This window comes from Pseudomyrmex gracilis, unplaced genomic scaffold, assembly GCF_002006095.1.
Source record: "Pseudomyrmex gracilis isolate BER0280 unplaced genomic scaffold, ASM200609v1 scaffold_1463, whole genome shotgun sequence".
NCBI classification, from domain to species: domain Eukaryota; kingdom Metazoa; phylum Arthropoda; class Insecta; order Hymenoptera; family Formicidae; genus Pseudomyrmex; species Pseudomyrmex gracilis.
This window is the reverse complement of record NW_018022047.1, coordinates 10,902-25,103: the sequence shown is the minus strand read 5'-3', so window position 1 is coordinate 25,103 and position 14,202 is coordinate 10,902. Positions and strand designations below refer to the sequence as shown.

Here is a 14,202-nt window from a genome sequence, read left to right as displayed (position 1 = left end):
CTAATAATATAGTTTATATACATATATTAAATGTTTTTCAATCATCTAAAAACTTTAAAATTATTGCAGTTAACTTTTACTAAGAATTAATAAAAATGTAATAATAAATGCATCTTGAGATTTAAACATCTCATCCTTAACAATAATATTATCTACTTTTTCCAAGATTGTAAGTNATGGAAAAGCAGTTTGCGTTGTCATATTGTCATACGCTACAAGCGCGCAACAAAACATTGCTTTCTGGCCTCAATGTCTTGCTCGCGTAGCGGGCTTGGTGGGAGCGAGGCAGAACATAGTATGTCTGCGCTGTTTCACGAACCGAACAGCCGAGCGTGACGTCACGCACACGGACGGCGCTTGTGTGCGTGCCCCCACCACCTCGATGCTCTTGGTGCTACCCTGCCAGAACTTTCATCACTGACTACTACCGCGCCTCTGGATTCTTTCTTTCTCTCTTTTTTCACACTTCTTGTCTTTCTTTCTTTTTCTTCGTTCAACGCGCTCGTATGTAACCATCTGGCAGCAGGCATACGAACATGCACACAATTTGGTCGCACGACGATGAACATGATGACGTTTCTAAAAGTTAAATTTTACACATATTTTGTTTCTTTTCCATTATCTTTGTTTTGAAACCACAGGCTAAAAAAAGAAGAGAATACTGTTTTTATATGTTTTATTCTGAATCGATTGAGGCTAAAACGAAAGTGATCGGTTTAGTCGTTCTTGAAATATTGTCACGTGAAAATCTTTCCACTATTTAATTGCATGAGTTTTTCGTGTAAAGCCCATTCTACATTGATCGCAAGCGCAAACGCAAGGTATAGATCTCGTAGAATTGACCAATCACGCTGGTCAATTGGCTGATTTGATCAATACGATTAGTCAATTCTACCAGACCTGTTCCTTGCGTTTGCGCTTGCGATCAATGTAGAACAGGCTTAATAGGCACGGTGCGTCTCAAGCCTATGTCACACTACGGATTGGGATTGAGATTAGATTTAAATTTGACCAATTAGAAAAAAGAAAACCAATCCTAAGTTTAGTGATCTTCTCTCTGATTGGCCAAATTGCAATCCAATCTCAATCCTAATCCGTAGTGTGACATAGGCTTCACGCAGTTCGAGCGCTACTTCGTTGCGCGTGAACCTGGCGCGAGGCACTATCGTGCCTCTTGATACTACAAAACTCTCTTTTTTTAAAAACCTGTTTTAATTTTGAAGGACAATATAAAATAGAAAACAATTATAGAATAACAATTATAGAAAAACAATATACAATAACATAATTGTGTCTATAATAAGACTACCCTTTAACATTTTTTCTGATTATTAACTAATCCTAAGTACATAACTATGTATGGTAAGATTATATTTATTATTAGAACACAGAGATGTAACAAAAGAAAAAAATATTACTTTTTTCAAAATATAAAAAATATTTAATGCAAAAAAACTTGGCGCGGTAGGTAGGGTTATATACAGTGTTTTCCGTTATCTAGATAAAATTATCTAGATGTTCATCTAGATGTGATAATTGTTTTATTTTATCTTTATCTAAATAATTAAAATATATGACATCTTTATCTGTATCTCAGATAAAAAAAGTAGTATCTTTTGTAAATTATCTAAGATAATGAGTACGCACTCTGAATGTGACTTTTCAGTACAGGATAACAAATAATTGTACCTCGAAAAAATCGTTTATCCGATAGCACATCTGAAAAACTATTGTTTTTAAAAACTAAAACCTTATAATATATTTACACCCCGATAGCCAAATAATAGCAGTATGCCAGCAGTATGCACACAGGTTTAATCAGCACTTTGCAGCAGATTCCACTCAGCTGTGTCATCATTGTGAGTGAATTATGTAGGCACGATACGTAAAGAAAACAACACAGCAAAAATATAGAAATAAATGAAGAATGAAATGACAATAACACGTTATGCTTCAAATCTGCTACATTTTTTAAGCAAGTTCTGCTTGATTGATGCAATAATATTTGCATCACGGCATGACACATATTTATATTCTTTTTTTTTTCTGTTTTTCTGTCGACACTAGTTGAAATAACAGATTANGTTTGAATGCTGGCTACATTGTACTGGCATAATGTGTTATTGCAGACTTTGCAAAATATGATCACTCAGTCTTGGTTATCTGGGCATTAACCTTATATATAGAATAAATGTAATTTACTTATTACATACTTATAATATGCTTATTATACTCAAATGTACATTATATTAAATATAATGTATATCAAAATATACGCTTATTTTCTATAGATTTTCTTGAGATATATTATTTAATTTCCCAACTTCTTTAATATCTTAAAATTATCTAGGTAAAAATCTCAACTAAATCATCTTTTATCTAGATATGATCAAATCGGATTATCTTTATCTTATCTGAGATACATACGTATGTTTTATCTAATCTGTATCTAGATTATTTCAAATTATCTAAGCGCAACACTGGTTATATATATCCGCAAAACTTTATTCCAGTAAGCCAAAATACATGATTGATCGTTTACTTTTGAATCATTATTGAACATTGAGTTGATATATTTTATCAATAAGATATTAATATATTAAACTTCAAAGTTTGTATGTAATATTATAAATACGTATTGTAACTTTCTTTTTAATAAGAAAACTCCAACTTTTGGATAGAACTGTCGCAAAAGTACTACCTTAATAAGATAAAATTATATATAATTTGGAACAAAATAATTTCAGAACTGTAAAATAACATGTAAAAATAAATAATGTAATAACAAATATAATAGAAATAATGTAATAATAAAAGTGATAAAAATGTATTTAAAAAACTATTCTAGAATATCGAAATTACCTTATTAAATATCGCGGTGGCGAGAAGATCCTCGTAACTGTGTTCCGCGATAGGAGAATGTTCATGAGAATGTCCGATATCCACTGACGCACTTAATCCCGGCAATTTCTTAGCTTCTTCGGCTGCTCGCTCGATTATCTCTCGGAGAGCTACATATGCCATCGCTGGTGGATCTGAAGATGGTTTGTCTAAAGAACATCAAGTTGAGATTAACAATTTTACGCGATAATCAATGACACGATAAATTCTATTGCAGTTATAAACTTCCGTAACTATTGTGAATGAATAACTGCAATACGGAAAAAAAGCGCACTCAGCTTCAACCGATGAACTATAATAATTATCGATCTTATAAGAGAAGTAATGTTGATTTTTATCAACAATGTTGTGTGTTTTCTTCATGTCAAGAAGTTAAAAAAATTTTTTTGTATAATAACATAAGGAAATTGGAAATCGTTTAACTTTCTTAAAACTATTTTCAACTGCTTGTATATTATCGATCCGCATTCGATTGGCAATCGCTGCACAAATTGAACGCAGTTTTCACAGAAAACTCCTAGGTGACTCCGAAGACAGAAACTGAACGTGAACAGGGGAGCGCACCTTGCAAAACGAGGTTTAGCGCAAACCGGCAACCGCACTTTCTTTAGTATGATCAAAGCGAGATAACGGCGAAGATATTTTGTCGGCGTCTGCGACTAGTAATTCCTCCAACGCGACCTTGCCAACGATGCATGTTCTTACGGAGCAACTACTCCGATTCTATATCCAATTTCCCTTTTCTCTTATTTTTTTCTTTTCTTTTGCGCCTTTTCCATCTCAGCTGTCGACGAATCGCGGCCACTAGGTGAAATTTGCTGCGACCTCCTGAACTCTTTCCGCAGGAAACTCGCGAAGCCTGTCCGCGACGTAAATTTTTGCCGCGTTTGTATTTTCATAGAAAATATCTTGATCGATAATCAGAATCTAAATTCTTTTTCATTTAGAGTTTCTTTTAAATACATTAATTGTTAGCTATACTTTTGAAACCTACAGATATATTAATAATCCAATAAAGATTATTGTCTTTGTTTTGTCAGGAACGTAAACAAATTTTACTGAAAAAGTAGGAAAAAATAAAAACCATTTAGAAAAAGTTTAAAAAAAAATTCGGAAGTTTTTTTTAGTCCGTTTTTGGCCCGAAATTTTAGAACTGAATTGTGTGTCAAATGATAGCTTATAATAAGACATCAATCACAAACAATTTTCAAGTTGAGCCTATTATTGATTTAAGAGATATGGGAAGTCAAAGTAATCAAAATTCATTTATAAATTAAAGTGTCAGCTCGTATGTTTTAAAACATAAATTTTTTATATCTGTTTAATAATTTAAAATTTCAAACATGGGGGTTTTGCTGGCTGCTGATAACAAATTTTAAAAACATTTTAGACTGCAAGGCACTTTCTTACAAGACTAGCGTCACATTTTTAATTAAATCGGTTTATAATTTGAGATAAAGAAGCTCCGTCTTTATTACACATTCTGACCTATTTATTATAGATGCACTCTCTCGTTGAATTTTCTCACAACTCCTCAAATCGAATTGTTTTCCTAAATCAGTAACAATCACTGAACTTGTAAGTTTTGGGCAACGCGGCATAGAGTAAAGCAAACAATGTTTAAGAATTCGTACAAAAATACTTTTAATAATGCTATTTTACTGAATAAAGCTAACGAAATCGCGGAGTTATTGTCAATGAACAGCAACTGTGTTTATAAATTGTAACTCCCTACGTATAATTACTAAAGTATTGCATACGGGATTTTCAGTTTATTGCATAGTGACACTTAGAAACTCATGTTCTTTAAGATCAAATATTTAAAAAAATATTCATAAGTAAAAATTTGAAATCAAAAGAATCCCTTAACTAAGGAAATATATGAAGTTTCAAACCTTTAAACTGTTCTCTCTTCTAAAATTTATGTTATGAAATTATACGTAGAGAGGGACAAAATATTCACAGTCGTAGTAATCGTGCGTTGTAACATTAAGTAAGATAAATACGTACAGTCAAATAACACAAAGCTGTTTATATACAAAAGTTCTTATTATGCAACTAAAACTTTTCTTTCCTAATATTCAATTCATATTTTGACATGATCAACTGTTTTCCGTAAATGTTAAGGAAAGAAAGTAGAAAAAGTGTTTAAGTTTATAATTATTCACAACATTATACAGGGTGTCTGAAAAATTTTGACACAGCCGAAGTGTGAAGGTAGATTGGAGTAATCTGAACTGAAAAGTCATGTACCATTTTGCAAACTTTACTATAGTTATTGAGTGATTAAATAATACATGTGATCCAATGGGCAATTTTTCATACACCCTGTATAAATCGCAGAATACTTTAGTCTAAGAATCAGAACTATATATCGAAATGAAATGCGTGTTTGGTATTTATGATATTCTTTGTAGAACGATTAATACTTCCAGAGATGAATCTTTGTCATTTGCAAATAAACACGTCACGAGTGCTTTCTCTCTCTCTCTCTCTCTCTCTCTCTCTCTCTCTCTCTCTCTCTCTCTCTCTCTCTCTTTCTTTCTCGGATTCGTAAACCGTTCTTTACAAACATATAATCGGAGAGATATCTATCTTCTTAAGATTAGTTAGTCTTGATCTTGGACAAAGGGAAGGTAAAGGTCAATTATCAAACACGCGCGGTCCGATCTTAATCATTAGTCATATATTATTAGCCCCGCTGCATACATAAATCGTTTTCCATCCGTTAATGATAATATAAAAATCGATAAAATCACTTATTTTTTATTTATCTATCACTTTTTTGTACAAGTAATGTAGTGCGGTATAATCGTTTTGAATTGAAGAAAATATACAATATAAGTTTCCTTCTGTAATTGATGGTAGCATTAAAATGAAATTTGACGTCGCTAATGTTGATGTGGTATAAACTGTAAATTACTATAAGAGAGTATAGATTGTTATAAGAGAAAAAAGTTTGCGCTCTTTGTTTTAATGTTTCGTAAAAATTTTCTGTTTGAAAAATCCATTTTATACAGCACGTTATTTACCGCTATCTATTAAGACAAGGCTTTACAATTTTAAATAGATGCTTTTTTATTTACGCGAATAATTTCGTAGGTAAACGTAAATTAACGTGATAACAAGCGTACTTTAATATGAGAAATGCGTCCTTTCAAAGAAATCCCAGCAGTCATTCAGAATCTTGCGTAGTATCACAACAATATATCTATATAAAATGAATGCGCGCAAACTTTCCGCGCAAAAATTCGGATAACGGAAGTCGTAAAACCGTTGCGCTTTACATTTCCTCTTTTTCGTTCAGTCGCAATGTTATAAATGGTCGATCGATTGGCAATCTCGGGGAAGAAGTTACTGGACCAGTTTTGTACACAGTAAGTAAGAGAGAGGGAAGGAGGAAGAGAGAGAATGGCGTTCTTGCGAGAACGGAACGACTCAATTTCGTGCGAAAGATGACTTGCTGAGAACAAAACAATGAATGAGAAACAAAAAATTCGTTCATTTAAACAGGCTTCATTGAGAACAATGTGCGCGCAGCTAAGAAAGTAGAACAAAATTTTTTAAAAATATAAAAATAAAAAAAATAAAACATCAGATATATTGCAAACTAGCGACGATTAATTCGGTTTTGTAAGCCAATATGCTAGATGTTCGCGAAATGTAATTTTATTTTATTTGAAACGTATAAATATACATATGTATATACATAATACACATATTAATTTAAATTAATTTCAATTTGGAAATTCATCTAGAATACTTGGTTTGCATATAGATAAAACACTTGATACATAAAGATAAAATACCTACTTTATCTTATTATAAAAATTAAAAAATCCATTGTGAAAAAAACATCTTGGCCAGGAATCAAACTCAGATCTCTCGCATTCCGCACGGAAGATCTGAAGTCTTACCGGTCACCAAGATACTAGATCAATTTCTTGTAATATTTGGATGACTTATAATTGACGAAGTATGCATTTTTTAACCAGCATAAAATTACAACAAATTTTAGCTCATATAGTTTATAAACTAGCAAAGATTAATTTGATTTTGTGAGCCAATATGTCAAAAATTAATAAACAGTTTTAAGGCTCTTAAAATTCAAACAACGTGAAATTTTCGGTCAATGAGAGATCTATACGCTGGATGTTTGTTGCGTATTTTGTATGTATATATATATATAACAGATGATCATTACACCTATATATTCACTTGCATAATATTATATTGTATCAGTACAGCGCACTTTTATACTAATCATTACTTTTAAAAGGAATTTATGATAGTAAATATTGATTCAATATCTTCACAAACACAGATATGAGTATAATTGATAACAACAAACTCTAACAAATTTAACGAAGTTTATTGTGATTAATCTGACTTACCGCAACAAATTTTACAGCTTAAATTTACTTTATTTTTCTTAATTTCTCTTTTTATACTTTTGCTGTAATTTTTTACTTTTCAAAATAAATTCATCGACCATTCCAAAACAGAAACAAACTTGCAGAAACATAAGAAGATCATAATTAAGCATAATTATTGTAAGATAAATGTTCGAGAAAAAAGTAAGTTATTTATGAGTTCGAAAAAGAGATATTTACCATTATTCCTTGAAATCAGAATGTAGACAAAATAGGCGACGATCAGACCGCCAATTAACATCAACATCTCGTCAAATTGTTGTTGCACACACCTTTCACATAGTATCACTAAACTAACTGTTAGCTCTTTTCCTCCTATTCTTCAATGTTCTCTTGTCCAAAGATTCTTCAGAAAGTCTCAGACTGCACTGAATCAGTTATTCAGCACGCATATATAGACATCGCATGTTTTATCAGCAACGTCGGTATTTTATTCATCGAGGCTTCGCTATCTCTCTCGCAATGCCTTCGATAACGATAACTACGTTTTTTTTCGGTCACGTCGCTTTTCAAATCGGAGACAGAGAGATGTTAATAATTATCTGTACGTACTAATAACGTCATAGATGTTGAATATGATGATTGGAATATAAATTCTATTAATTATTGTATCAAAATTTTGCACAGAGCATTTAGCACATGCTCAATCGAGCATCGCGCGACGATTGCGCACATGTGTTGTTTTCCATTCTTTTTTACACAAACGACCTTTACCTTCTCATTAGCATAGCGAATATGCAATGAAATGTGCTTGATAATGTGCCGCTTTGAACTTTGAAATTTCTTTCAAACGCGCAAAATTTATTTAGTTTTGTATTTTTTAAACGTCTCCGAAGAGACGTTACGATGACAAATGTGATTAAGTGTGTAATGATGTTTTGCGCATGCATGACTTTGGTACGTGAAAATCACATATGATATACACAGAAATCTTATGTAATTGCAGTGACATTACATAAAATCGCATGACATAACGTTAGTGCGAAAAGTACAGTTTTTACGGAATTTGTATATTTGTAGTTCTAATAAACATACAATTTACATAATTTTAAAAAAAGCGCATTCTATACATGAAAGTCGCGGAAAAAATAGATTTACAAACAACAAAACGTAGTGCAGCATTGTTTAAATATCCAACATATAAATATTTTTACTGTTCTTGCAAGATAAGCGTTCGAAGTATGTAACAAACTTATATCTTTGTGGAATTTTGAATGATACGAACTATGTACGGCGATCATATCTCTTTCAAAAATATATGCTGAAAAAGATTTCCACAAAAATTACTTCAAACACGTTGAAATTGCAAAAATGTCTCGGTAAAACGTCATTGTGTCAATTCAGTTGTTATAAGTTTCTCGAAAGGCTGTATGGATAAAAAAAGCATAATCTTATCTTTCAAGTTTTAAGAGCAAATCCTCAGTTTGCTCAAAATTTTTACTTATTGAACTTTGAGGGTTTGCTTCTAAAACTTGAAGGACAAGGTTATGCTTTTTTTTATTCATACGGCCCAAAACCAGAATTTTGTTTGCTCGATTGTGTCACATGGTTAATAAAAGCTCATTCATGCAATAGTAATGAAAGCTCACTCTTTTTTTGGTACGTGAGAATTCTTTCACGATTTACTTTCTGTGTTCTTAATGGCATCGATTAAAAACACGTGCTTGCTTTAACGATCTGAACGTGTAAACTTTAAACCTCAACATATTTTTGTCAACTTCTATGCTTTGCAAAAAGTAAATTATCTATCGGAATACTTCATGTGAGCAAAGTGGAATCAAAAGTGCCAGTGAATCCAAACGTGTTCTCTTCTCCGAATTAATTTCTCAAATGTGAGAAGATTTGCCTTCTTTTTCTTCCGCTCCACCGATAATTACTGCTCCGCCGTAATTATATATCGTAATGACCTTGATTGATGTTTTATTGCACTGTAAAACGTATGAGAACATCATTTTCTCGGTTTTTATCGATGATTTTCTAAGAAATGATCGATCTTGCCTTTCCTAATAAAGATCGACCAATAAATTTACTCTCGTTAAATACAACATGTGTGATTACATATATATTGTTTATCTGTATATATTGTGTTGTATATATATCATATATATTACACTTTTTTATTCATTTTGAATGGAGAAACAGACAAAAGCAGCAGGAGTGTCTTCCGCAAAATTGTATCGACTCTCTTCGAAATGTCATTAATGTAAAAGATTAAGAAGTATTTAAGAAATAACACTATATTCTAAATATCTATTTTAACTATGTTTTAAACTTTTTTAATCCAAATAATTTAATTCTTTCGTTAACATTACAGGTACAACGTTTTCACAAATGGAAATTCAATTCCACACAATAAACTTCTATCAATCTTTTCTCTGTTCATCTGTTTCTTCGTCGGAACACGCGCTTTTATCAATCAGAATGTCTTTGCTGATTATATACTCGTGTCGTCGTCAGGCGAAATCGGGAAAACGCCTGTAAATTTGCCGAATAATTTAAAGGTCTCGCCGTATTTTTCTTCACACTTTATTTTTCTCTCTCCTTTCGCGGCACTTTCGTCACGTTTTACGTGTGCGTATATCTCTCTTTTCTGTTTTTCGAATCCGTAAGTATTTCATCAAACGCGCATCGCACGAAATTCTACATCACTCGCACCGCTCGCTCGCGACTGGTTGCGAGTTCAGAGGCGACACCGCGTCATTACCATCGTCGTTCACCTGTGTGTACATGAACCTATGTGGCTTCTCCTAGTGGGGAATCGGTCGTTTTTGCGAGAGAGAACGCATGTCGTTTATCACGAAATCTCACGCGTTCACTTTTTGAGACCGTGATAATCTACACTAGCGACGCCGCGTTTAGCCGTTAATTGCTCTTTATTTAAAGCTCTCGAAATTGCATTTGCGCTGAAGCAAACTTGTAATTCTTTTTCGCGGTTTAAAGTGGTGTTGCAGCACACAAGTTGATGTATTATCTTTGAAATATAACACCTGCTTACATCTAATCTGAAGTTTTTTATTTTTTCTTTGTTATACGATTTTCTAAAATTGTAGTTTTTATACATTTGAAAATAGTTTTTTTTAAATTTTCTTTAAAACTGCGACAAATTGCTTTATTATCGGAATAATTTTTTACACATTTATCTAGTAATTCAAGGTTACAATTCTCAGTCGCAAAAACAGGCGCAAGATTCACAGCAGTTCTTATCAGCCTCGTCTCATATTGAAATACATAGTAAACTACGTAACGTGCAAACTATTGTCAATAGAGTCAATTGTCTGTTAAAGAATGCATTTCTTTATATATAAATACTTTGTTGTAAGTAAACGGCAAGTAAACTTTCTTTCATTATATTTTATGTAATTTTCTTTTGACTTTCTTACAAGGAAATTTTTTATCAACATAAATCGGATTTTTTTTCTCGAAAAATAATACATATAAATAAACTTTTTCGCGATAAATGTCTGTAATTATTAACGCGACATACCGCTCAAGCTTAAAATCCACGAAGCCGCACGACTTTATGTCGTCGAAGAATTAGAGCAACATATTTGAAGCATACCGCGGTCATTCGCGTTCGCCGTATAGTGGCTTGCAAGGCGTTGGATGTATTGCAAACATTATGCATTACACACATGCGGTTCCATGTCCACGGCTCGGTTATGCGGGCGATGATTTTTCAGCTTCTTTCATGCGGAACCGGGAGAGCCGCTCGCAAAAGCAAAAGTCGTTCGAATTACATGATATTTGATATTCTGCAGCAAGTTATATTGGTATACGAGTTTAGATGCAACAGAGCATGAATTAAGCGTAACATTTTTTAATTTCGGAAATTCCGCGACTACAGGTTAACTAACACGATTAATCGATCGTAACCGTATAAAATGTTACTCTTGTTCTCGCCGAAGTTTCGGAACTCGTTTCTCATACACGCGAGTGTTGTTTGCTAGAATTTTTCCTGTTAATTTATCTTCGAGTTTCTCCATCTTGCGCTCCAGAACAAACGAACAAAAGTAACAAACTTTTACTTATAATTTATCTTTTATCATTATTCATCTTTTTTGAAGCAAACTTAGTTAATTTAATAATCATCATTTTGTTTGAAAAGTGTTAATTATTATGTACTTATTTGTAGTTTTCTTCATGGTTTCTTTCGGCAAATATAATTGGTTAATTAGAAATATATTCTTTGAGTAAGAAGTTGCGGTTTTATTCGTTGTCATGTGTTATCGACAATATTTTTGCTACAAATTAATTCGCGTCGATATAAACTAACTGATCATTTTTAATTCCTTTTTACTTTATGATTCATTGAACTGTGATCCTCGGATTTTTTAAATCGTAGGTTTTATATATACACACTTATATATTTCTCAGTTTGCCTACTTACAAGAATATTTCTGAAGTTCCAAAGCTAGACTGCTCAACTCAAAGTTGATGCTTCGACTTTCATCATTAGAAATCCGTCATTAGATAGCTTTCGAGTCCACTTTTTGAGTCGTTCGACTATTTTTTTTTTCAACGCGTCCGTATCAATATGCTATTATTGAGCATTAAGATTTGATTAAAAGAACAGAGGCGTATTTATATGTTTCAACTAACTGAAGAAAAGTTTTTTTCTATCGCGTGTTTCACAGTCATTAAAAATTCATAAAAAGATAATCTGTGATATATATAATCTGACTGATTACAGATTAATATCAAGAAGAGGCCCATTTGATGTAAAATGTTTCAACATACGATGGAAGGTTTTGTGAAAGTTTACATGCACGTAAACATGTACTTATGTGTGCACTGGATAATGATAATTTAGTTTTATTTGCACACAATTCACAAGTTTCAACAAATCTATAAAAATATGGATAATAATTTTTGTAGATAAAATATAGGGTTTGAAAGTTCTTCATTTTCGATGTTGGGCTGATATACAGAGTAACAAACTCACAACTCATTTTTGCCGACAAACGAACAAATTTGCCTTAGTTTTCGTATTTCAACGGAATTAGCTCGCGCCGTGGGAAGGCAAAATTGCGCGAGCCACGTAAGGATGCTAGCATGACAATTATACACGAGCACGGTTTCTTTTACGTAATCACGCCGTCAGGCTGTTGCATGTATAAAAAATGTCTAGAGAACCGACGGTTGGTGAAGCGAAGTAGTTGAAGAGAGCGTATTGTTCTTATTGGCATCGCTTAATAACCGGTGTGCGTCATCGAGGCGAGAATATACCAAGCGTCAATCTCAAGACTTATAGTATTAAATACGATGTATAAAATTAATATTGCTGTATCTTTTATTAGTAGAAATGCATAAAAAGTGTTTAAAAATAAAATGTCAATTCAAAAAAAAAATTCAAAAATTTTAGTTACCTGTGAGAGAAGCGTCCAGAGATGTGACCAATCGAGTCAAAGCGACTGTTAACAACGGACAGTAGTCTTTCAAAAATTTATCATCTAGTAAAATTTATCATCTAGTAAAAAGTTAAGTAAAATAAAGTTTTGTTGTGGTAGGGTCAATTCGTATTGGTTGAGTTCGTTTATAATTGCCTGTGATAGAGCATGCGCCGCGTGCGTTATTCTGTCGGACGGGGCGTCTGGCTGCGAGGCTAGTGCGAGTTGAGTTTTTTATATAATATAACGTTCGTTCATGTGTACGAGTGTACTTGTTATAAGTACTTGTAAAACATTCAGAAATTAAAGGATATGCGTTTGTGTAATAACACTGAGTGTATTCTTTATTGAAACCCATTGTACGTTACAAGAGAAAAAGTCGACAAGTCTAAGAACGCCTTAACCAATAATTCTAACAAGTTTGATTGATAAATATTTACAAAAAATCAACCCCTTAGAAATCAATGACCTTGACATATGTTGTCAAGGACACTCTTCTGAGTAATCTCTAGGTAAATACTTCACTGATTGCGATGGTATTAAACAATAATTCAACTCACACCAACACAGCACACTTTATCTTGCAGATATCCCAAAATGATTCGGATTTTCAAGTGCAATCCCAGAGATATCCCAATAAGAAATTTCCAGGATTTTACAATAAGATATCGTGAGATATTTTATGCAAAGCCAAGGGATATAGCAGCATATCTTTTGCACATTAGGAGATGTATTCAAAATATTCTAAATATATCTCATGGATATCTACTGGTTATTTCAAAATGTCCAAATACTATTCGGTGGATATTTTACACATCTGTGCTGTCGGACATCTGTACACACAACATATTTTATCTTGAGAATATCGTAAAATATGTTGAAAAATAAGGTACTGAACTTCGGCTCTTATTGGTAATTCCAATATAAATTTGAATAAAACAGCTGTGTGGAGCCAGTGCAGGTTGGTGTGCAAATTAATAAAAGACGTGATATTTCAAATCAAGACGTTTTGACTATATATTTTTAGTCCTTTTTAATTGATCTATGAAATGGTGTTTTAAAATGTATGTGGTTACAATATATTAGGTGTTGGAATTAATTTGTAGTGTTTTACAAGACATGGCGTAGGTAGTACAGTATTTCGTTGTTACCTACAGTAATGTATTCATCGTGAAACAGCTGTAATTGGGATATACTTCCGAATGACCCCTGCTCCCAATCAATCTGAAATTTTGCACAAAAATAGTGTTCGATGGGACAAATAAAACGCGCGTAGTCTCCACTTCGGCAAATAAAAACCAAATTTTTAAAAAAATAATAACTATATCGACTGAAATCGATTTTAGGTGTATTTCAGAATGATTTCTTGTCCCAATCAATCTGAAATTTTGCACAAAAATAGTGTTTGATGGGACAAACAAAACGAACATAGTCCCAACTTCGAAAAATAAAAAACATATTTTTAAAAAATATAAAAACTA

At 32.6% G+C, this 14,202-nt stretch overlaps 1 protein-coding gene across 2 annotated transcripts; it reads right to left on the bottom strand.

Moving 5' to 3' along the window:
• Window positions 1-319: 319 nt before the first annotated feature.
• Window positions 320-10,012, bottom strand: LOC109862188. 2 transcript variants are annotated; one of them, XM_020442153.1, is made up of 4 exons: window positions 9,446-10,012; window positions 7,515-7,839; window positions 2,863-3,050; window positions 320-579 (listed from the first exon to the last, which is right to left on the bottom strand). In XM_020442153.1, exons 2-4 carry the CDS (start codon window positions 7,579-7,581, stop codon window positions 415-417), a joined length of 420 nt encoding a protein of 139 aa, XP_020297742.1. In that variant the 5' UTR covers window positions 7,582-7,839; window positions 9,446-10,012; the 3' UTR covers window positions 320-414. The 2 variants fall into 2 exon arrangements, with proteins under 2 accessions (XP_020297742.1, XP_020297743.1); XM_020442154.1 differs by lacking the exon at window positions 320-579 and adding an exon at window positions 2,645-2,749 and having other exon boundaries at window positions 7,515-10,011.
• Between the last annotated feature and the right edge of the window lie 4,190 nt (window positions 10,013-14,202).

Excerpts from the sequence above, each read along its gene's own strand:
- LOC109862188 (XM_020442153.1), bottom strand. The coding sequence starts at position 7,581 with ATGTTGATGTTAATTGGCGGTCTGATCGTCGCCTATTTTGTCTACATT. Across the intron at positions 3,051-7,514 it reads TCTGATTTCAAGGAATAATG|ACAAACCATCTTCAGATCCA; the intron begins GTAAATATCTCT and ends GATGTTCTTTAG. Across the intron at positions 580-2,862 it reads CCACCGCGATATTTAATAAG|AAACGTCATCATGTTCATCG; the intron begins GTAATTTCGATA and ends TTTAACTTTTAG.